General features: G+C 55.7%; 9 protein-coding genes across 9 annotated transcripts; 3 read left to right on the top strand and 6 right to left on the bottom strand.

Annotated features, from left to right (window-relative positions):
* Positions 1-114: 114 nt before the first annotated feature.
* On the bottom strand, positions 115-1,104 carry LMH87_004613 (uncharacterized protein; the record flags this gene model as incomplete). The annotated part of the gene is made up of 1 exon (XM_056195860.1): positions 115-1,104. One exon carries the CDS (start codon positions 1,102-1,104, stop codon positions 115-117), a length of 990 nt encoding a protein of 329 aa, XP_056049447.1.
* A 1,263-nt stretch (positions 1,105-2,367) lies between these two features.
* Positions 2,368-4,025, bottom strand: LMH87_004612 (uncharacterized protein; the record flags this gene model as incomplete). The annotated part of the gene is made up of 2 exons (XM_056195859.1): positions 2,368-3,746; positions 3,821-4,025. 2 exons carry the CDS (start codon positions 4,023-4,025, stop codon positions 2,368-2,370), a joined length of 1,584 nt encoding a protein of 527 aa, XP_056049446.1.
* A 1,648-nt stretch (positions 4,026-5,673) lies between these two features.
* LMH87_004611 (uncharacterized protein) lies at positions 5,674-7,569 on the top strand (the record flags this gene model as incomplete). The annotated part of the gene is made up of 6 exons (XM_056195858.1): positions 5,674-5,819; positions 5,880-5,961; positions 6,021-6,123; positions 6,185-6,581; positions 6,632-6,823; positions 6,882-7,569. 6 exons carry the CDS (start codon positions 5,674-5,676, stop codon positions 7,567-7,569), a joined length of 1,608 nt encoding a protein of 535 aa, XP_056049445.1.
* A 432-nt stretch (positions 7,570-8,001) lies between these two features.
* LMH87_004610 (uncharacterized protein) lies at positions 8,002-8,723 on the bottom strand (the record flags this gene model as incomplete). The annotated part of the gene is made up of 3 exons (XM_056195857.1): positions 8,002-8,325; positions 8,387-8,401; positions 8,469-8,723. 3 exons carry the CDS (start codon positions 8,721-8,723, stop codon positions 8,002-8,004), a joined length of 594 nt encoding a protein of 197 aa, XP_056049444.1.
* A 952-nt stretch (positions 8,724-9,675) lies between these two features.
* Positions 9,676-11,294, top strand: LMH87_004609 (uncharacterized protein; the record flags this gene model as incomplete). The annotated part of the gene is made up of 3 exons (XM_056195856.1): positions 9,676-10,538; positions 10,594-11,188; positions 11,247-11,294. 3 exons carry the CDS (start codon positions 9,676-9,678, stop codon positions 11,292-11,294), a joined length of 1,506 nt encoding a protein of 501 aa, XP_056049443.1.
* A 242-nt stretch (positions 11,295-11,536) lies between these two features.
* LMH87_004608 (uncharacterized protein) lies at positions 11,537-12,583 on the bottom strand (the record flags this gene model as incomplete). Its single annotated transcript, XM_056195855.1, has 1 exon — positions 11,537-12,583. The coding sequence occupies one exon, from the start codon at positions 12,581-12,583 to the stop codon at positions 11,537-11,539; it is 1,047 nt and encodes a 348-aa protein (XP_056049442.1).
* Positions 12,584-13,851: 1,268 nt separating this feature from the next.
* LMH87_004607 (uncharacterized protein) lies at positions 13,852-15,719 on the bottom strand (the record flags this gene model as incomplete). The annotated part of the gene is made up of 3 exons (XM_056195853.1): positions 13,852-14,610; positions 14,664-15,434; positions 15,573-15,719. The coding sequence occupies 3 exons, from the start codon at positions 15,717-15,719 to the stop codon at positions 13,852-13,854; spliced, it is 1,677 nt and encodes a 558-aa protein (XP_056049441.1).
* A 1,217-nt stretch (positions 15,720-16,936) lies between these two features.
* On the top strand, positions 16,937-17,957 carry LMH87_004606 (uncharacterized protein; the record flags this gene model as incomplete). Its single annotated transcript, XM_056195852.1, has 5 exons — positions 16,937-16,988; positions 17,060-17,112; positions 17,182-17,255; positions 17,348-17,682; positions 17,947-17,957. 5 exons carry the CDS (start codon positions 16,937-16,939, stop codon positions 17,955-17,957), a joined length of 525 nt encoding a protein of 174 aa, XP_056049440.1.
* Positions 17,958-19,602: 1,645 nt separating this feature from the next.
* LMH87_004605 (uncharacterized protein) lies at positions 19,603-21,074 on the bottom strand (the record flags this gene model as incomplete). The annotated part of the gene is made up of 3 exons (XM_056195851.1): positions 19,603-19,682; positions 19,768-20,025; positions 20,171-21,074. The coding sequence occupies 3 exons, from the start codon at positions 21,072-21,074 to the stop codon at positions 19,603-19,605; spliced, it is 1,242 nt and encodes a 413-aa protein (XP_056049439.1).
* Positions 21,075-22,128: the final 1,054 nt, after the last annotated feature.

Genomic DNA, 22,128 nt, shown 5'->3' with positions numbered 1-22,128 from the left:
CTACATGCCCGACTTTTGATCTTCACTATGCGGGCCTCTCTTCCAAGCTGAACAGCGTAAGTCGAATAATGAGATCAATTAACGAGTCTTTTTTTTTTTAAATTAGTCTTGAAATTATTCGGTCCTTTTAATGACAATCTTGCCGCCGGCATCGTGCGAGTCCAACATTTCGTGCGCCTTGACGATGTCGGCTCTGGTAAACACATGGGCGGGCTTCGCGTCCCACGCCTTGTTCTCAATCTTGGTCACAATCTCCTGGAGCGGGATGCCAGAAAAGGGAAAATCCGGCGTTCCCAAAACCTTGCTGTGGAACAAGGAGAAGTGCACTCCCGACGACATTTGAATCATGGGGTTGAAGTCGGCAACCGGGGCCAGACCACCCAGCCAGCCGGCCTGCAACATGCGGCCGCCGACCTTGGTCAGCGAGATGGACTCGAGAAGCACCGTGTTTCCGACTAGATTGAGGACCTTGTCGAACCTGGTGTTGGGGGCGAGCTGCATCCCAAGCTCCTTCTGCTCGACTTGGACGTCCACGGCGCCCATGTCTTTGAGCAGCCCGAAACGCTCACGTCGTCTCGTGGTGCCAGTGACCTTGGCTCCCTTGTCAATGGCCAAGTGGACGGCGGCCTGACCAATCGTTGAAGTGGCGCCCCGAATGAGTACAGACTCGCCCTTTTTGACTGCGAGAACAGTGGCAATGCAAGAGTAGGCAGTCGCATAGACCTCGGGGATGGCAGCCAGCTGCTCCCAGGGAAGACAGCTCTCGATGAGCAGCACGTTGGACGCAGGCACATTGACAAAGTCACCATAGCTGCCAGGTCTTTCTCTTCCCATGCCGCCCATGATCCCTGTGACCTTTTTGCCGACTGGGAACTCGCCACCGGGGCAAGCTTCCACGACACCAACGCATTCTAGACCAGAAATGGCGTTCCACTCATCCCACTCGCCCCTGCGCATATGCATCTCTGCGTGGTTGAGTCCAAAGGCCTCTACTTTGATGAGAACCTCGCCTCGGACCGGGCTTGGCTTGGGCACTTTTTGCGTTTGCAGAGCCTCTGGGCCACCAAATTTGGTGATGATGACAGCATCCATTGTAGATGACATGATGACAATTGGGTGGCTTTCGAAAAGAAAGGAAAAAAGCACTAAAGATGTAATATAAAAAGGCAAATTTGATGTCACTTGTAAAGATGTTCCCCTTGGAATGTATTTTGTGACTGTAGACGAGGGCGTGATCCTTGAGTTTTATACTTACAGAGTAGAAGCCGCGGACTTACACAAGCGTCTGTTCGGCTATCCTAATGGTGTGCTGCACATGCAGGGACCAGGATGAGCATTATCCTATTTGGTGCTAGCCTGGCGAGACGTACTAGGCGTCAACGGCTTGTAAGTCCTCAGAGTGCGTCGCTGTGGGGCACATGTATACATACGTACCAGTAACAGAGAATATGTATCGCATGAAGCCTCGTTGTAGCCAAGGAACATACGGAGAAGGGCTGCGACGCGGGCGGATGAGTCGACCGAGTCTTTCCTGGTAGCCCACCACAGCCTTGCGCGACAACACACAGGTGCATGGAACCAGAACAAGTGCTCCATGTAGTCTAATTTGTCCATGTACCAAGCTTAGCAACCATGCGAGGAAGAGGGGCCAACAGCTTGATTCCAAAGCATTGATACATTGGCGCCCGTGCGAACTAACATGGTCATAGGGCGGCATCTGCGGGTGCGAAGCGTGCCAAGTTGCTTCTTGTCGGCAGCTGACTGACGTCAACCACCCACTCGCTGGCACCTGCCTACATTCAGAGCTTGCCACTAAAAAGCCTCAAATACAACCAATAAATACGATTACTAGGAATAATTATCGTGTTATTATGGTTTAATTTGTAGCTGCTGCGCAGCTTCTAGAAAGCGGTGCGCAAGATGACCGTCCTGCCAATAGGCGATCAAGGCCAAGAAGTGCCCGGATCGCCAACGTTGTGCGGCAAACCTCTTGGGAACAGCTAGCTTTCTTTTTCATCAACACTCTTCTTAATGACTAATAGCTGCTCTGCGTGACATAATATATATGGTCTAATCAAAATGGGCTACAAGGGATTTGATTGACATTTATTAGTCATTTTGTTTGTCTAATTCATTTGCGCTCGTGAATCTGCATCACTCTGACTCCTAAGCCACCTTTCTTGGCCAACTCGAAAGCTGTATGAGAGGCTCATCATGTAAATTATTTCGTAAGCAGGTCCTGCCACCGTTATGTCTCATTACATCAAATTATTTTCGTTTTCCTTTGCTAGACGTTCTGGGCAGCTGTCTTATCAAGACATATCCATTCATCAACATGCTGTTGTTGCACTGGCCGCGATACACTTACTATTCCTTGTTCGGCGCAGTGGCAAGTGGTCGTCTCTCTACCTCTTCAACAGAAAGGTGGGCGCCTGCAGCCTTGAGAAGCTGTGCGCATTCCTCCTTGCCAGAGAGCGTAGCAAGGAATAGCGGCGAGTTGTCGGCGCGATTGCGCTCGTGGACGCTGGCGCCCTGCTGAAGCAGCTCGAGCATAATGGCGGCGTCGCCAGAGACGGCAGCAAGGTGGACAGCCGTGTTGCCAGCGTAGTCGGCCGTCTTGAGAAGCTGGCTGCCTTCGCCCTTGAGAAGATCCTTGACGACGGCAATCTGTCCGTTTTGGATGGCGTACCCCAGAACGGTAAAGGCAGACTCGACGTCGGTGAGGCGGGAGGCTGGGTTCTGAAGAGGCGCCGTGGGGTGGCTGAATGTAGGGTGGGCAATCTCGGTGAGCTCTCCGCGGAGGGACTTGGGGAAGCTCTCTGTGATTTCCTTGTTTGAGATGCCGAGGGATAGGAGGTAGGAGAGTTTGGTGAGGGCGGCTTCGGCAGTCAGATCGAGACCGAAGATGACACCAGCTCGGCCAAGCTGGGTACCAGGGGCGTAGACGGGGGATACAAAGCCGTTGACGCACTGGCTGACGTTGACGACAATAAGGCCACGCTCAACGGCAGACTTGATTACTTGGGTCAGACGGCCGTCGACGCCACCGGGCACGTTGCCCATACCAAACGTCTCCAGAATAAGACCGCGGATGTCGGGCAGATGCAGGACAGCGTCAATCATTTCTGGCTTGATGCCAGGGAAGATGCGCAAACAGGCAACGTGGGTGGTGTCGAGTCGCTTCGAAATGGAAAAGGGAGCAATGGAAGTGGCACGTTCGGCAAGATTCCAGTTGACGCTCACTCCAAGACCATTCACCTGAGCAAGTGGCTCAAAGTTGGGGCTGTCGAATGCCTGGAAAGAAGCGGCCGAGACCTTTGTCGTGCGGTTACCGCGGTAGAGGCGGTTGTGGAAGAACAGGCAGACTTCGGGAATGACAAACGTGCCTGCGATGATGAGAGAGCCCAGCAGATTGCCGACGGCGTCCGACTGGAGAGCGAAAATGGGGGCCTGGGACCCGGTGAGGATGACGGGCTTGCCCAGGTTGGACATCATGAAGGAGAGCGCCGAGGCCGTGTAGGACAGAGAGTCGGTGCCGTGTAGGATGACAAAGCCGTCAAAGAGGTTGTAGTTTTCATACACGCACTCGGCCACGGCATCCCAGTCGTGGGCAGAAATGGAGCTAGAGTCCAGCAGCGGGTCAAACTCGACGATTCCATATCGAATATGTCGTCCATAGGCAGTTGGCGGCGTGCGCAGACTATCGATGGACATGAGCTTGCCCTTGAGGCTAGCCTGCATGGTGACTGCACGGGCTGTTAGCGGCGAGGCCGGCGACGCGCAGAGAGCAAGGCAGGATTGGGGGCTGCAAAGGACTTACCAGACGGCCCGGATTGGTCGTTGAAAGTCGGCCGAGGCGCCATGGCGCTCTCGAGAAAGTTGCTGCTGGGCTGCAGGCCGTCGGGACCCTCCTGCATGCAGATGGTGCCGCCGGTGCCGATGATGAGAACGCGGGACTCGGGCAGGCCGGCGGCGACGGGGCCGGGCTGCTGCCCAGCGGGCGGGAGAACGGTGGCCGGAGACATGGTGAATGCCGGGGCGTCGTAGAAGAAGCTGCGTGGTAGAGTTTTGTTGGCGACAAAATAGCGCGGGGCGCAGAGGCGATTCGGGGACGTATGGACAGTTGAGGTCGCAAAGAGTGTTCAAATTGGACGAGAAAGAAACTCTTTGGAACTCGGCAGAGGTTGTTGTGGATATGCCGCTGTTTAATAAACGTAAAAGGATGGGTTTTTCAGGCGTAGAGCGATGAACGACGAGCGATGTCGGACTAAAAGGATAATGATCCATGTAGTGTTTCAACTATTTTGGCAGTCTGCATTGTCGCGTATTGCTGGAGAAGCCGTCGGTAGCCTTTGGTGGCTCACGCGCTACGAAAAATTTCCATCCAAGTCCTTTTTAGTCATGGCGTTCTTCTGCCTCTGGAGGTCGCGCCGTAAGTTAGCCTGTTGAAAAAATCAACGGGAGTGGTCGGGCGGCGACGGCGCGAATCCGGGGCGAGTTGTGGGCCGCGGGGTGTAGACATGGTGGAAGTCGGGGTAGATGAAAGGCGGGAGATGGCATTGATGATGACGAGGGAGAGGTTAGATGGATGAGGCGAGATGAGGTGTGGAAAGAGAGCAAAGAGAGGAACATCTTGGTGTTTCGGGGTTTTGGTGTTTTGGTAGGCTACAGTTTGCTTTTGAAAACGGGCAGACTGCAGCTGGCAGCGTTGTTAGTGGTCTGGGAACAGCGGCCCGTTTGGTACTGTGCTACGATGCCAAGGATTACACCTAGGTACGAATACTGCGTTTTTAATAATCTGCTAATATCACCTGTTACAATACTGTGTTATAAAAAAAATACTTGGCCGTGTACGCTCGCACAACAAATGATCCAGGTAGCACAGCTTGCACAGCAAATCACTGCGGCTGCCAACGCAGTAGGTACAAATCTTGTAAAACCTCTTCCTTGACCCGGGAAAAATTTCCACATCTTTCCATCTCCTACAGAAACCCAGATCTACCATCAAACTGCGTCACCTTCGTCCGGTCGTGAAAACGGCGATCGATCGATCAAGCCCAAAAGCGTGCTCTTGTCGAGCCACAGTGGCGTGGCGCCGAATACGTCGTTGACTTTGGGTGCTGTGGCCCAGGCGCTGCCAGCACTGTCTTGGCCCTGTCGCGCCTTGGACATCTCCTCCAGCGCCGGTACCCACTGAATACCTACTGTTACCACTAATCTTCGAGGCTGCACAAGTATCATCTCGGTAGCTGCTAGTTTAGACCATCCCGGCCTGGACCCTACCGACGTAACATGCTGCTTTCTTTCGCCCAACTTTATCCATCTGCATTCGCACCATCCCATCACAACGCGGTCCGCTCCGAGGCACTTTCTCTCGCCCACCAGCGCGCAGTCTGCCCATCTGTCGAGGCGCCCTCTTGGCGAGACACACTCCACGCCAACTTTTCACCAAGCCCCTGACGCGGATTCTGCACAATTCCTCGACGCCCGCGGCACACCGTCCGGCCAAACGTTTCCTGCCTGGCCTAGCGTCCGAGTCCGACAGTCCTCGTCGCGACCGATGCATCGCCCTTTGCTGGCCGCTACCGCTTCATAACCACCTTTTCTTCTTACACTTCGCGCTTGTCACGTCCAACGCACGCTGCGTCACCTCCCCGGCGGCTGCTCGAGACCATGGATCCCGTTCCAACCTCGGCGCCGGATGGCGGATCGCCGCGCTCCTTCGCCATCGCCCACCAGCGATCCAGGACCAGCTTTCGCGGCTGCTCCCGCATCGGAGACTATGAGCTGCAAGGAAAACTCGGAGAAGGAACCTTTGGGTGAGGATTGCCCTTTGCGTCGCGCGACTGTGAGCGCGCTGAGCTGACCCTAGCCAACAGTGAGGTGCACCGAGCTCGGTCAAAAAAGACGGGCGCAATCGTCGCCTTGAAAAAAATCATTATGCACAACGAAAAAGATGGTGTAAGGAGGCATATCAAATACATTCCCACCCCAGACCGGTATTTCTGACATGGTTCCAGTTCCCCATCACTGCGCTGCGAGAAATCAAGCTCCTCAAACTTCTCAACCACGTCAACGTTCTCCGGCTCGAAGACATGGCTGTCGAGCATCCCTCACGAAGCAGTACGCTCTCGACATGATTGATTCCCCCGTCTGTCTGCAATCCAGCTAACCATAATTTCAGACGAAAAACGAAAGAAGTACATCATGTACACCGTCACCCCATACATGGACCACGATCTCTCCGGTTTGCTCGACAACCCCGCTGTCCATTTCAAAGAGGGCCAGATCAAGTGCTACATGCTACAACTTCTGCAAGGCCTTCGTTACCTCCACGATCAGCATATTTTACATCGAGACATGAAGGCAGCCAACCTGCTCATCAGCAACACAGGCAACCTTCAAATCGCCGATTTTGGTCTTGCCAGGCATTACGACGGGCCGACGCCGCAACCCGGTCGGCCAATAGGAGACGGCCGTCGGGACTACACTGGCCTTGTCGTGACCAGATGGTACCGTCCTCCGGAGCTTCTACTGCAGCTGCGCCAGTACACTACAGCTATTGACGTTTGGGGTGTTGGGTATGCATGAGCCATTTGGATAGTTCCTGACAAGCGCTAACAAAATGCAGCTGCGTATTTGGAGAGATGCTTGTGGGCAAGCCCATTCTTGCGGGCGAAAGCGACAGCCACCAGCTCGACATCATTTGGGACCTTCTCGGCACCCCGACAGACGAAAACATGCCCGGTTGGAAGAGCCTGCCCGGTGGCGAACACTTGTCGCCGCGTCCACGACCCGGCAATCTGCAGAACCGCTTCAGAGAGTGAGTGAACAAGACGCTTCCCGTGCATTCGAGACATATGCTAACCCTTTACTACCAGATTCGGGAGCGGCGCGATATCGCTTCTTAAAGAACTGCTGAAGCTGGACTGGAAGACTCGCATCAACGCCGTCGACGCGCTAGATCACGCCTACTTCAAGATGGCGCCACTACCGATGGAGCCGCATGATATTCCCACGTACGAGGAGAGCCACGAGCTGGACCGCAGAAAGTTCCAGGACCGCAAGGCAGCTCTGCCGCCCGCACCCAAAGGCGGCACAGTCGGCATCGGGCCGGACGCGAACGGCGCGACAGCGGGCTTTAACAGCGGCGATGGCTATGGTAGGAATGGCGCTACCAATGGGAGGTTTCGTGGTGCAGACGATCACAGACGGCCGGCCTGGCAGCGCGGCGAGCGCGGCCCACCACCCGGCCGCGGCCCTCCGCCCGAAAGAGGTGGTCGAGAGGAAGACTATCGCGACCGCGATCGGGTCCCGCCAAGGAGCCGACCCGGCGGCGGCCCAGGGGGACAGAGGGCCGCTCCAGACACGGATACGTATATTCCCAGTTATGGGCCGCGTGATGATGCTGTGCGGCGTCGAGACGACAGGCCCCGCGACGACCGCCGTCCGCCAAGAGACGACCGTCGGCCGGACCGCGAGAGAGACCACCGCACTAGCAGAAGTCGATCTCCGGGCATGGAGCGGCGCGATCATCGCGAGCGTGAGCGTGACATTTACCGACGATAGAATCGATCTGGCAATGCGGGGCTTCATCGTAGGCGTGGGCGCAGCGTGTACCACCGATAGAGCCTGGTTGGGAATGCATGATACAAGGGGGCACGATATATCGAAATCACATTACGGTTTGCACGGCGTTGGTTGTCATTTTGAACCCCGGATAAAAGAATGGAAAAAACATGGAAAGCTGAAGAAGAATGGGATGGAAATGTCTTTCCAGCGTGGTCATATTAGAAAAGTTTCGGGGTTGGAAAAGCCCCTTTGTAACTATGAAGCGATCAATTGCTTGCAAAGACAGCGAGGCGGAAATTGGGTATCGTTTATCGTTGAGCGCAGAAGGGTATATATATGTGTCAAAGATGAGCGGGGATAGAAGATTGAAAGCGAGAATTCAGCGAAAAAGAATTGGTGTCAGGAGCATTCGGTGCACGCGTGATGGGCTTAGCCGCCAGAAGAGTCGTCTTCTTCGTGAATGGTTTGCGACAGCAAGCCGCGGGCCACGCGCCGCTTGGGCCCAGTGTCGGAGTCGCTGCCACGCAAGTGTTTTTGGTATGACGCCGCGTCGAGACCGTAGGGATCACGGCCGTACCGGTAGCTCTTTTCGTCCTCCTCGTCTTCTTCGTCGTCGTAGTAGTCGAGGTAGTCGCGCTCGCGCTCGTAAAAGTCCTCGTCGCTGTCCTGCATCCCGAGGTAGGACGTGATGACCGAGGACGTGGCGCCGAGGACGATGCCCGCAACGATGCCAATGCCTGCCGCGGCCGCGATCTACATTTCGTTAGACTTGCGCAAGTGCCATTTGATGGCTGAAAGCAGGGGACCAACTCACAAAGCTATATAAAGGCTGTGCAGTGACGGTTAGCAACAAACGCGGCGGGGCTTCGGAGACAAGAGGACAAAGGGCAACGAACCTTGAGGCTAGCCAAGAGGGCCAGCGCGCTCTGGGCGGAGGCAAACGCAAAGGCGGCCAGGTGGATGAGCGGCGCAAAGATGACGAGCAGCGCCTCGGCGACGTAGGACAGCGGCACCGTGACGAGCGACAGCGGCAGCGCGACGAGGCGGCCGACGCGGACGAGGTACCGTCGCCAAGGGACGGACCAGAGGGCCCTGGCGACGTAGACGACGGTGGCGAGGGCGGCCGAGGGGGCGTCGCTTGCCTCGGTCATGGCTGCGGCGGCGAGAGCTGAGCTTGTGTTGGTGTTTGGGAGAGGGCCGGTCGTGGCATCATGGGCAGAGAGAAGGAATCTGGGGTAAAGTGCAGGAGCAGGCGCGGAAGCTCACTAGATTGGTACCTTGCTAGCTCGCTCCAGCTGGGCGAATCCACTGTGAGAGAGCTTCTGTCCACCGGTGGCGTCATTCAAGTCGAGCAACTGTCTTTGATCGGCCCCGTGATTGTAATTATGAATTGATTTTTTTTCTACCGGGACCAATTCCAATTTCTCAGTTGCTGCCGTTCTCCAACGATAGACCGGCAAGAAAACGGTTGTGAGGTTCCCGTTCGACCCAGCATTCTTCCGTTCCTCGGGACACTTCGGTTGTCAATTGGAGAGCGGCAGCTAAAGAGAGAACAATGCGATTCGCAGAGTAACCGATCCGATCAGTACCAAACTGGCAGGCCAAGACCTGGTAAATAATTCAGTGTCGAAGCAGCTACCTAAGTTCAATCGAATTGTATATCTTGGCCTATCAACCGCCGCGCCCGCACACATTCGGCATCACTATTGCTGACCCATCCGGCGCAGAGGCGGAAAACCCCCACCAGCCTGTAAACTCAAACCACCAAAACTCTACCTGCCTTTCCACTGGCTCCAGTGCGCCCGCCGCCTTGTAGCAACATCTCACGCGATCCCTCATCACCTGCAGATCGTCGTGCCTGTATTTCAACCTCATCCATTGCGTCTCAACCGCAATCGAAGCTGCATACTTACCCATCTGCGATTCAACCTAATTACCGAAACCCCCCCCCCACGCACGCACGTCTTCCCCGCCCAGAGTGCTCGCAGGAGAGCGCTCGCAGGCGCCCCGCCCCCTCCTTCGTCGAAGCGGCTGCGTTGCTTTTCCGTCCGCCAGGTCAGGTCTGGCCTCTCTCTCTTTGCGTTAGGCGCCCGAGCAGCAGACATGGGGAACAACCAGTCATCGGGTTCCAAGTCGGCCACGCCGCCGTCGGGCTCGACCTCGTCGCACGATGCGGCACGACACCACCACCACCACACCACCACCACCGGCACCGGCCCTTCCTCGTCGTCCCGCGCCAGCAAGGACTCGTCGTCGGCATCGTCGTCGTCGCGCAACATCCTCCCCGCCCACGCCACTCACCGCTCTGCCGCCGCCCCTCCCGAGCCCTCGCTCGCCCAGGCCCACGGCTCAACCTCCATCGCCTCGCGGCCCAAGAGCATCTCGGCCGCCAGCTCGACCCTGCCGCCCACCACCGCCCTCTCCTCCCTCAACGCCTCGCCGCACAGCACCACCTCCTCTGCCGCCAAGGCTGCTGCCGCCCAGCTGCCCGAGGCTGGGCCCGCGGCCCCCATACCCATCGCCGAGCCCTCCAAGCCCGTCGACGTTCCCGGCGGCGGCAGCAGCGTCTCCCGCACCCCGGGCATCAACCGCACCGACTCCGAGATGGCCGACGCCCAGCTCATCGCCAGCGGCAGCATCACCGACATGTATAATTCTCGCCCGCCCCGCCTGCCCCTGCCCATCGAGGAAGAGGTGCACACGCCTGGTTCCCCGATCCTGGGCGCGGACGAGTCGGCCCCTGGAGGCGACATCCCGGGGATTGATCAGGAGTCTTCCGATGGTCTGACGAGAAAGAGCTCCGCCGTCAGCCAGGCCACCTTTGACGACGAAGACAACCATGAGCTGCGCGTTGACAGATCCCGCCCCGTCGTGCCCACGCGAATCGAGTGGAACGTCGGTGGTGAAAAGGTCTATGTTACAGGTACCATTTTCCAGTGGAGCAGGAAGCAGCGTCTACACCCAGTGTGAGTGCCCAACCGCGGCAGCATGCCATGTTCCCAAAACTAACCAGGCATCTAGCGAGGGAAAGCCAGGATGCTTTGCCGGCATCATCTATGTTCTCCCCGGCACCCATCACGTCCGATTCGTCGTGGACACCATCATGAAGACGTCGCCGGATCTGCCGACCACTGTCGATTTCGGTAACAACCTGGTCAACTACATTGAGGTCAGCGCCGAGATGGCCCTCCAGCAGCAGCCGCTCGAGGTGGTCACGCCCGGCCCCGACGGACAGGTCCGGGCCGTGGCCGCCGGCACCGGCGCCGGCGCAGGCGGCGCCTCCTCCTCGGCCGAGGAGCCGCTCAAGCTCGCCAAGTACAAGACCATCCCGCCGCGCGACAGCTACCGCAGCCAGATCCCCCAGTACCTGGTCGACTTTGACCAGGCCGAGGAGTCGCCCGCCTACCAAAACGCCGTCGGTGCCATGGAGAAGCTGCCTACGCCGCCCAGTCTGCCCGGCTTCCTCAGCAAGCCCATCCTGAACGCGGCGACGCTGATGAAGGACGACAACAGTGTGCTCAACATGCCCAACCATACAGTGCTGAACCATCTCGCTACGAGTAGCATCAAGAATAACGTTCTTGCTGTGTGCGCGACCACGAGATATCGCGGCAAGGTGCGTCTTTCATTCTTCTCCTCTCTTGCGATCTGCAGCCGTCTCTAACGTCGTGTAGTATGTGACGACGATAGTATACAAGCCCACCTCTGCGGATGAGGGCTAGGTAAAAAGCGCAGCCCGCTGCGTCTTTTCCATTCTAGCATTGTAGTTATGGCGCACACATTGGGCTTTCTTTTTTTAGATGGAATTGTTGATGACTGCGAATCTGGACTTGTTAATAGTAGATGAAACTTTGCCATGCAAGCCGTATGCAAATATATATTCAAATCAGTCGCTATTTATGTGCTCGTTGTCTCGTCTCATTTCCATCTTTATGCTTCTGCCCTCCCTCTCCTTTTGCCGTCTCTAGTCCCTCCACTTGACAAAGACCTCGTCCGTCCGGAAGCGCTGCGTGCACTGGCTCTCGGCCAGGGGCGTCGTGCAGCCCGTGCGGTACGCCAGCAGGCCCGCGTGCGCAATCATGATGCCGTTGTCGATGCAGAAGCGCTCGTCGGTCGCAAAGACGCTGCCGCCGCGCTCGGCCGCCATCTGGCCCATCATGGCCTGCAGGCGCTCGTTGCACCCGACGCCGCCGACGACGAGCACCTGCCGCGAGCCGACGTGCGCCATGGCGCGCTCCGTAATCTCGACGAGCATCGCGTACACGGTCTCCTGCAGCGAGAAGCACAGGTCCTCGGCGGAGAAGTCGGCCGTTCCGGCTTTCACCTGCGCGGCGAGGGCGTCGACGCTCGCGAGGATGCCGGAGAAGGAGCAGTCCATGCCCTTGACGGTGTAGGGCAGGTCGAGCAGCCTGGTGCCCCTCTTGGCCATCTGCTCAATGTTGTAGCCGGGCGCGGGGTCGTTGCTGATCTCGAGCGTGCGCGCGAAGCGGTCGAGGCAGTTGCCGACGGCAATGTCGAGCGTCTCGCCAAAGATGCGGTAGCGCTGCTCGGCGTAGGCGATGACCTGGGAGTTGCCGCCCGAGACGTACAGCACGACGGGGTTGTCGGCGCCGGTGATGGTGCGGCCCATCTCAATGTGCCCGACGCAGTGGTTGACGCCGACGAGCGGCACGCCCCAGAGCAGGGAGAGGGCGCGCGCACCCACGGCGACCGAGGTCAGCGGCGCGCCCATGCCCGGGCCCTGCGTGAAGCAGATGCAGGCGAGCTGCCGCCGGGGGTCGCTGACGCCGGCCTCGGCGAGGGCGCGCCGCGCGAGGGCGACGAACTCGCGGCGGTGGTGCGCGGCCGTGTCCTTGGGCAGGAAGCCCGTGCCCGGCGGCGAGTTGAAGGTGTCGCGCAGGTTGGAGAGGATGGTCGTCTTGGTGGGCGTGTGCTGGATGATGCCGATGCCCAGCTTGTTGGCCGAGCCCTCGCAGCCCAGGGCGATCCATGAGGACCTGGACGTGTCCATGGCCGTTGTGTGGATGTATGTGTGTGTGTGTGGTGAAGGAGGCGCGATGAAAGACCTATGGAGGGGTCATGAGAGTTACGACGACGGTTGTATAAGCGGCTGCGGGGGGGGGGGGGGGGGGGGGGGGGTTTCGTAATTGGCAGAGTGAACTGGACTTTTATCGCGGAGGCGGTTGGGCGTCTTCAAAGATGAAGCGTGCTTATAAGAAATAAATTATGCAAAGATCGTCAAAAATGTAAACGTTCTGGCAGATGTTTCATCGACGATATATCGTCCAGACGTCAATGGCGGGGCATCCAGCGAGGGCCTAGCAAAAAAAAAAGGTTGCACTACCAACCAGAGCTTATCTAATCGCTCCAGTGAGTGACTCGCCAAAAAAAAAAAATAGTCCCCCAAAACCAAAAGAGACCCTGGCCGACCACTAACAGATTCGCGCCCAAAACCACATGCCGGCTTGCTAACGATGCGCGGGCCCCACTTCCACCTCACCACCGCACCACTGTGCGATTGTTTTACAAGCGGCACGCTTTTTTACACAGACCATGGCACTCTCTCTCTCCTCTCTCTCCCGCTTCACAGTTTCTTCTTGACTGCTTTTTTTCTTTGTTCCTATATCATTACGTCCCTCCTAGTTCTGTCCATATGGTTCGTGCCAGAAAATAATTCGCCATATCCGGCCCTTTGCACAACGCGCTCGGCCACTTTCTGTAACATTGCTTACCCGCCGTCCGTTCCCCATCTAGTCAGCTGAGCCTCGTTTGTATGGCCACGCTGCCACCGTGGAATTCCTCAGCTGGCTTCCTCCTCTCGCAACAGCGCTCACGTCCTTCGTGAACCCATGATTCTGCCGGTCGAGACGACTTCATACGGCGCAGCCGTCGCCATGCCTGCATGAACGCCGCACACGCAGTCTCCCGTTCGGCCTTCCACGTTACACTCGCCGCTGTCGGCCGCCCACCAAACCACCACCCCATGGCAATACGATTCTACATATCAAGTCTTCAACAGCGACAGGCACTATTCATGAAGAAGAGATCGCTTCTGGTTCTACCAGTTCTTTTTATTCTTTTATGAATTTGTGCCGGGGGGGCATCTTAGTCTAAGACCCCAAGACATGAATCCCAACTCCCAACTCCGCGCAAACAATATGCCAATCAGGCTATATACTGGTACATCGGATCACCAATCCTCTCGGTAATCCTCCGGAATATCAAAAAACAGACGCTATATACAAATCACCCTATACTACAAGCATGTCGCCTCTGCCGCTAGGAGGCGGCTTGCGCCTGTTGCTGCGCCGGTGGCGGCGCAGGCAACGTCCGATTCGCACCACTGGTCAAAGCTTCTGGTGGTACAGCCACAGACGGTCTGCCGCGGAAGAGGTATGAGCTCAGCGGAATGGTAGCCCGGAACTTCAACGCTCTTGTGTCGTATGGGTCCAGCTCATAGACTGGTGGCTCATCGTCCTCCTCCTCATCGGAATCGTACTTCCAACGGTCCGAATATCCTTGCGAATCCGTTTTGGGTGGCGTTGCCATGCCTCGTCGGTCTATCCAGAGGCGGCTCAAACGACCAATTCTGCGACGAAAGGCCGGCTGGTTGGTCTGCAGCGGCTCAGCCGCGACTCCGCCCGCTTTGAACTGGAAGACGGGGCCAGCATGCGGCTTGTCCAGCTGCATGGGCGCAGGTCCGTCTTCATCCACTTCCATCGAGTCTGACGATACAGAGGCGGGCGGCGTCATTAGGTATTGCGTCTTTGCCGGGCGGAACTTGAGCTCCAAGCCCTGTTCGTGTACCGGCGACAACGGGTCTACAGTAAGATCAATGTGGTTCTGGTTCCATCTGCGATGGTTCTGGACCTTGGTGTCGATCTCGTTACGAAGCTCCTTCTCCTTTTCAGCAAGCTGGTCAGCAAGTTGGACAAGGTCGGCTTCCATTTGGCGGCCATCGGGCCGGACTGGGGTGCGGACATGGGTGCCAGCAGCCCGTGCAGCAGCCGTCGTGTCGACAGGCTTTCGTTTTTGTGGCTATTCGGAGTCAGTCGCGGGTCATTGGAGGCTGGGAAAGCTGCTGCGCATACCTTTTGGTTGACAAGGTCGTCGTCTTCGCCTTTGATTCCGAGCCGGAGCTTAATATGTTTAAGTCTCGCACGCTCCTCAAAGACCGCACGTTCCATGTGCAAAAGCTCACGCTTCATCATTTCACGCTCATATGAGACGAGCACCAGCTGGCGACCATCCTCGAGCTCACGACGCAGGCGCTTGAGCGTCTCGGCAATCTTATTGTCGCGACCGCGCGTCTTCCTGGTCTGTCGAGCTTCACGACGTCTGAAGCAGACATACGGGTCGGTGTCATCTGTCTCTTGGTGTGTCTCAAACTTGAGCGTAGGAGGCAGCGGCTTGTTACCAGCCTCTTGGCGCTTCGTCTTCCAGTACTCATAGATGGCTTTGGCGTGCTGCAGCAGGTGCTGTGATCCGATGTGGTTGAGTCCGGGTACCATCATGTCGTACGCAACGACGGTGTTATCGATGGACGCAAAGGGAGTTTGTTCAGCAGCCGTGTCTTCAAAGACTTCCATGATGCGCTCAAAGTCGTCATCAGATAGGGCGCCGGCAGGCCCGGGCTTGGCATTATAAGTCTTGAGGAAGTCATTGTCCTCGGAGCTCATGTCATACTGGCAGCCGATGCACTCCTCGACAGTCTGGGAGAAGCGAATATATGTGGATGGCTTGTGGAAAGGTACGGGGTAAAGCTGCTCATAGTTTACCTCGCTCTCCTGGGGAGGCGGAACAGGAATCTCCTGGTCATTACTTGTGCCGGCATCTTTGAGAATGGATTGCAAATGATATTCCTAAAGAAATCAGGCCGTGTTAGCGCCAGTTTGGGGTATGAGGCGCGGATGCACAAGAGTGACAGGGGTTGGTTTGACAGTGGGTCACGTGGTAAAACTCGTGATATCAGGCATCAGATAGGGGCGTTTTGGACGAACCTTTTCTTCGGCGTGCTCGACTCCGGTCGCGATTTGAGACTCGGTGGTGATGGTCTCATACTCTGTAGCATCGATCTGGTCTTCCCTGAGCACAGGAAGAGGAGTCTTGACGCTGAGCTTCTTGACCCGAACCTTGCGAGACGACATGGTGCAGGGGTGGTGGAGGACGGCAGTCTGCCCGCGGAAAAACCGCCAAAAAAATCACTCAAGTCATAAATCGGGGTCTGAAAAGGGCGGTTTTGATATTTGGCGGATGAAAAAGGCGCTGTGGTGGCACCCTTTTGATGCGCAAAGTCTCGCAGCGGATGAGGTGACGTTGGGATTGTTTTGCCGCGCGAAGAATTTTCACTGGGTGCATGCGTGGAAAACGGAGGATGTTTGTTGACCTGTTCTGGCACGCAATGTCACTCTGCTGCCGGTTTGGCGGCGAGAGGTACAAGGCGCGTGCATGGGCCATCCACTTTCCCCCTCTTTCTGGCCCCCTGAGAGCGCTGGAGGCTACGCCAAAAGCAGCTACGGCGGGCACTGCAGCCACTGTACGGGAACGGAGTACCCTGGGCGCCCGCTGGAGCTGGGCCGGTACATCTGAACGCTGGCAGTGAGCTTCTGCACGCAAATGTGCATGCCAACGCGTCTGCTTAGTAACCGATCGTGGCAACCAGATGGCAGCCAGATCTCGTAGCATGGCTGTAGATTGGCTGGATGCGCGGCTGGCTGCGACGTCAGATGTGTAAACAATGCTGATGTTGGGAGTAAACCCTCGAGGTTCAATTCTAGTCTCGCATCGTCTCTCCGTGCCTGAGCACCTCTCTGCCTTTTCTTTTCTGTTCCTTTCTTTTCTTTTCTTTTCTTTTTCTGCAGTGTAACTGCTGGTGCTACAGATGACGTGACAACATCGCGTTCTTGATGAAGAGCTGTCACCGGCCACAGTGAGCCTCAGCACGATTAATCTCGACGCATAAAATCGCAGCCATACGTAGATAAGGGCTCACCCTTGTTTGAACAAATAAATGCCAACCCAAACCCTTAAAAACGCCAAAAGTATTATATATCCCAACGCAGAACCGCAGAGCATAATCCAAAGCTACGTATAGGGTAGCCATCGTTCGTCATTGAACCTGGCTCGTGCTCCGCACCTGAACCCCTCCATTGTCAGGCACAGCTCCCACCACCACCCACACGACATTGGCATCTCCACGACCGCGACGACGACCGACCCAGCCATCACTCTAGCCGCAGCCGAGACAGCCTAAAACGAGGACCTAATACGATCGCACCTCGGACCGCCGACTTTTCAAGCTCACGCGACTCGCCCACTACCCTCACACCGCCTGCGCAAGCCTGTCGCGCCCGCCGTCTTCGCCATGGGCAACACCACCAGCGCCGTCCTGGACAACATTGTCCAGGGATCCAACTGTTTGTGCCCCCGCGTCGAGATGATACGGCAGTTGGCAGCAACAAGTGGTGGAAACTAACGTGCGCTGCAGTCGACAGAGAGGAAGTCGACCGTCTACGGAAGCGCTTCATGAAGCTGGACAAGGTACTTTGGTTTTAAAAGGACACATGCATCGTTGACTCGTACGCATACTGACACGGATTCTGCGCGCAGGACAACTCGGGCACAATCGAGCGAGACGAATTCCTCAGCCTGCCGCAAATCTCATCAAACCCCCTCGCTACTCGGTGAGCGCCCACCACCACCACCACCCCACTGAATAAAACGAGAGAGAGAAGAAGAGACCAAAGGTATGCTGACAGGCGCACGCCTCTCGCAGGATGATTGCCATTTTCGACGAAGACGGCGGCGGCGACGTCGACTTTCAAGAATTCGTGTCGGGCCTCAGCGCGTTCAGCAGCAAGGGCAACAAGGAGCAGAAGCTGCGCTTCGCCTTCAAGGTGTACGACATTGACCGCGACGGGTACATTAGCAACGGCGAGCTCTTCATCGTGCTCAAGATGATGGTGGGCAACAACCTCAAGGACCAGCAGCTGCAGCAGATTGTCGACAAGACCATCATGGAGGCGGACCTGGACGGCGACGGCAAGATTAGCTTTGAGGAGTTTACCAAGATGGTGGAGAATACCGACGTGAGCATGAGCATGACTTTAGGTGAGTCTTTTCCTGCTACTCTTCCTTTCAAAACGTGCGCCTGCCAGCCCGCCAGCCCGCCAGCAACCTCTCCCTTTCTCTGCCGCTGCTTCTTCAACCGACGGGTAAATTTTGTATAAAACAAAAAAAAAGGGGAAACTTGTTCCCGAACTCGTTTGGCTGCTTGATTATATCCTGCGGTTGGAAGTTGAACCGACTTGGCTCTTGGCCTTGGCTATTGGCTTGGCAAATTAAAGGCATAAGCTAACATGAGTCGATGGCTAGACCAATTCTGAGGGGAGAAGAAACTGGGCATATATCAAAACACAGCATTAAAAAACAATACACGCTAAAAAAACAGCAGTCGCTGGGAAGCTGCCAAATGAACTCTAAAAACAAACATGGACTTGGCATCATGATGTAACGATTATCGAACATGGCGTTTTTCTTTTTCTTTTTCGCTCTCATTTTTTCTCTTCCCGCTTGCGTCTCCTTGGTGCCATGTGCAAATATCATGTCGCAACAAAGTGCCAAACCACCGCTACTCGGGCCCCAACAACCACGGATGACAGACATTCCGCGGGTTCCGCTGGTGTACTTGGCCAGAAAAAAAAATAAAAATAAATAACCAAATTCAACGCGCGGGGCAAAAGTAATAAAAGGAAAGATAGGGCGGGAGCCTCGGCAACGTGCGTCCCTCGCTCTCCGAGCGCTCGTTCCTTGACCAACGAATAGCAAGACTGATAACCATGTAGTCGTGGCTAATCACCTCCAAGCGCTCGCCGTCGACGCCCATCGGCTGTCGCATCCATCTTACCCCCCCTCCGTCCCCGCTGACATTTCGTGTGTGCATTTTATTCTCGCGCTAGTTTTTCTATTTGCCCGAGGTAGCTACAACAACTAGATAACAAATCGCAAAGAAGCTACACATGTATGTCTTTGTTGTTGTCACGGGTGTCCGTCTCTGTTGGGCGCTCCTTTTTTTTTTTTAGTTGCCTGCTTATCCGACGAGGCTTTTCTTTTCTTTTTGGCGTCTTGGCAGCAACTTACTAGTTAGGTCGTTTACCTACCTACATTGGGCCATCACTAATACCGCCAGTGTGGTCGGTCCCTACCTACCAGTATGCACCAGGCCAAAAACTACCCAAGACACGCCAGACAAACAAGATAGATCTGCCCTTGTCGGTTTTTTGCGGGGTCCGGCACATCACCCAACGGCAGCCGTTGATGAGGTGAACGTGATCCCCGGGATCGCTTCTCGCCTTGCCCCATGCTACAAGACATGTATTATGACATGTAGACGCATCTTTATTTCCGTTGAGTAGTAGATACGAGCATATTGCATCCCGCAGCAAGGTCCCGGGAGTGCGGAGAGTATGCGCCTGCCCGCCGTCGGCGTTTTTTTCCCATTTAGAGTTTGGGGCCGCGTTATGCAGAGCTAAACCAAACGATGGACGTTATTTCAGCTGGGCCGGGCAGCGCGAGCACCTACGTGTCTGACATGGATTTTCATGCACACCCCCCCCTCTCCTCAACGGGGGTATCGAGATGAGTGAGCACCAATTTCGTAATACCAGTCAAAAGGCGGGGAATTTGGTTGGGCGAATTTTGGCTCATGACTTCCGGATAATTCTCGCGCGCCAACAGACATGCCGCTCGAGATGACGCAGTGGACGGCGAAATTGCATAGACACTCAGACATGGGTGAGCATGATTGGTCCTCCTCTTGTCTCGAAACGAAACATACAATGCCAAGTATGTTCAGTATGTTCAAGGCTGGTTTTTGTGCTTGATTTTAAAGTGCCGTATAATTGTGAAAGGGCCGACTTGGCAATGTCCGAAATGCCCGCTGTATATGATTCTAATGCTCCTAAAATGAATGCGCCAAAAGGGCATCGTAACAACATGATGTGCTTCTCTCCTTCTTTCGTCATGTACTCGTTATCCATTACGCTTGGCCTGGTCCCGGCGGCCAGATTCCTTTTCTCTCTCCTCAAATAGCTTGACGCAGTCCTCAAGCACTAATACAAATTGGCATGTCAGTGCACAAACTCTCCAAGTCGTCTGACACGATCAACCTTTGGCATCAATGACGCTTGCACTTACATGATTCGATTTCATCCTCCCAAACACCGAATTGGTAGTCCACGAGGCCATGACGCTCGATGCCGTCACAGAGGCGAATCAGCTCGTCACCCATCCTCTTAACTATTCGTAATGACAAGGGCTGTAGCACTATGGTGTCACCCAACTCTCGCAGCATGTACTGCTTTTGCTTGAAAATAAGCGCAATCCAGGCGTGGTTGAAGTCTTGCCATAGCTTCAGGCGGTCCTTGTGAAGGTCTTCGTCGTCGTCGGTTAGGCCTGTAAGATGATGAATATTAGCTGGCGGCCCAAGAATGAGGTGTAGGCGAGTTGGGTGCAACAGGATAACATGTCCGCAACGTAAAATCAAACATAATCAAAGCACCGACATTGGAAAGAGTGCTACTGGACTGTTGTCACCGACCTAGTTCTTCTACTCGGGACAAAAGCCAAAAGGAGACGCCCAGGAGGCCATCAGCTGCTCGATCCAGAGTTCCGTTTGTAATGTCTTGAAAGACGTTGGCTAGACGCCGCTGATAGTCTTTCCACTTTTCTTCAAACTCAGCCGTCCTATCCGGCGCGGAAGTCTCGGCCATCACGGCAGAACTGTCCACACCTGGATCGGCGAGATGGTAGAAGCTTTCCGCCCCGGTGAGCCCGCTGATGCCACTGGCACTGTCACCACTGCTTCCTGGGGCTGCGCCAGCTGCGTAGTGAAACGTGGCAGGAATGCCCTGGTAGTATGCCGTCGTCGACGCGCTGGCGGTGGCAGGGTCTAGCGAGGTCGTCCCAGGAGAAACCTCTGCCGTCTCAAAATAAGCTGGATTCACGTCTGGCTGGCTGGATAGCAGCGACGTGGATGCCATGGGGTTATTTCTTGAAGACACTGAGGCGGCGTACTGCGAGGTGCTATACATCGAGGTTTGTGCGTTCGTTTGCGGTACGCTGTACATCATCATGCTTGCGTTGTAGCTGCCAAACCCTACTGTTTGCTGCTGCTGTCGCGCTCCAGCGCCATCGTTGCCACTGGGGTCGTAGCCTGATCCGTAAGACATTTGTGCGGCTGATAAATTTGTAGAACTGGAAAAGCTTGACATCGGATCAGAGTAATATTGGCTGTCACCACCTGTACTACTTTCGAGGGTGCGCGCCTGCGCGGTCAGCCCGAGCGGTTGTTGTTGCTGCTGCCCATGGCGGTATCGGCCTGCCGCTACACCGGAGAGCAGCTCGTTTTGCGAGCTAGCTGAACCAACGGCTGAATATATCGACTCCTGGGAGCTGCTCACGGTGTTTTGGCTGCACCGTCGGTCCTGATTGTGCCCATCCATATCCCCGGCAAATTCTCCACACGAAGCCTCGAGGAATCGAGCTTCACGATTGGCCGAGGACAAGGAAGCGGGCGAAGGGTAAAAATGCGCCACTGCGGCGGCAGCGTGTAACTAGTAAGAATGCAAAGCGAGCCCTTCGCACTTGACACCGTCAGAGAGCTTTTCGAGGGTACTGTTTTGGGGCCAGATGTCACCGAGAACTGGCCGATGTGCAATCATATGCAAACTAAGATGTCGGAAATAAATAACCGGAGCTTGCTCAGTAAGATTGGAGGTCGACTTGGAAGACGATGGTAACGTAAGCGTCGAAGAGTTGGTGCCATTCGAGGTCGTGAAGGGTGTTGGCGTGTCGTATTATGTCAACGAGACGGGGCGAATGGTGAACCAGCAGCTTCTCGCAATTGGGGTCTCGGCCAGCATTAAAAACCGTTGTGTACGTGATTGGCAGAATTTGAAGCCACAGATCGAGTAGTTCATGATTGGCAGGATAACACAACTGACAGACAATGGCAGGCCGGCTCACTGCGGCTTGATGAATGCAGAGCTTGTCGCTTGTTATTGGCGATGATGAAGAGAATAAATTGAAAATCGATAATCGTTGTCGGTTTGAGCTTGGCAGAATGCAACGTCACGAACAGAGAGTCCTTTGTAAAGCGCCACTGGGGCGATAGCTGCCCACCTTTTCGGTCCCGAATCTCCAGGGAGCGGATGGTGAGAACCAGCCCAGCCCGACGGAGCAACTGTGTTGTCGAGGAGCCAAGAGCCCCTAGACCCGCCGATGGCGATGAGCAGACCAACAAGTGGATTTTCAGGGAAGAGGGGTTATACAAGATAACTTGCGAGAGTAGAAAAAGAGGGCGAATGGGGAGGGGCGGAGCCGAGTGTATGCGGAAGGGGCTCGATCTCGTGTTGAGAGCAGGTGGAAGATGAGGTGTCCACGGCTCTTTAGTTTGAATGTGACCTATCTGTGTAAGAGGCGGGGGAGGCCATCTTATATCATCGAGGCTAGAGAGTCGTTGTTGCCCAATTGGAACGGCAACAATGACAGAGTTGG

This window comes from Akanthomyces muscarius, chromosome 2, assembly GCF_028009165.1.
Source record: "Akanthomyces muscarius strain Ve6 chromosome 2, whole genome shotgun sequence".
NCBI classification, from domain to species: Eukaryota; Fungi; Ascomycota; class Sordariomycetes; order Hypocreales; family Cordycipitaceae; genus Akanthomyces; species Akanthomyces muscarius.
Note: the sequence above shows the minus strand (reverse complement) of the source record. Positions and strands in the feature narration are given on the sequence as shown.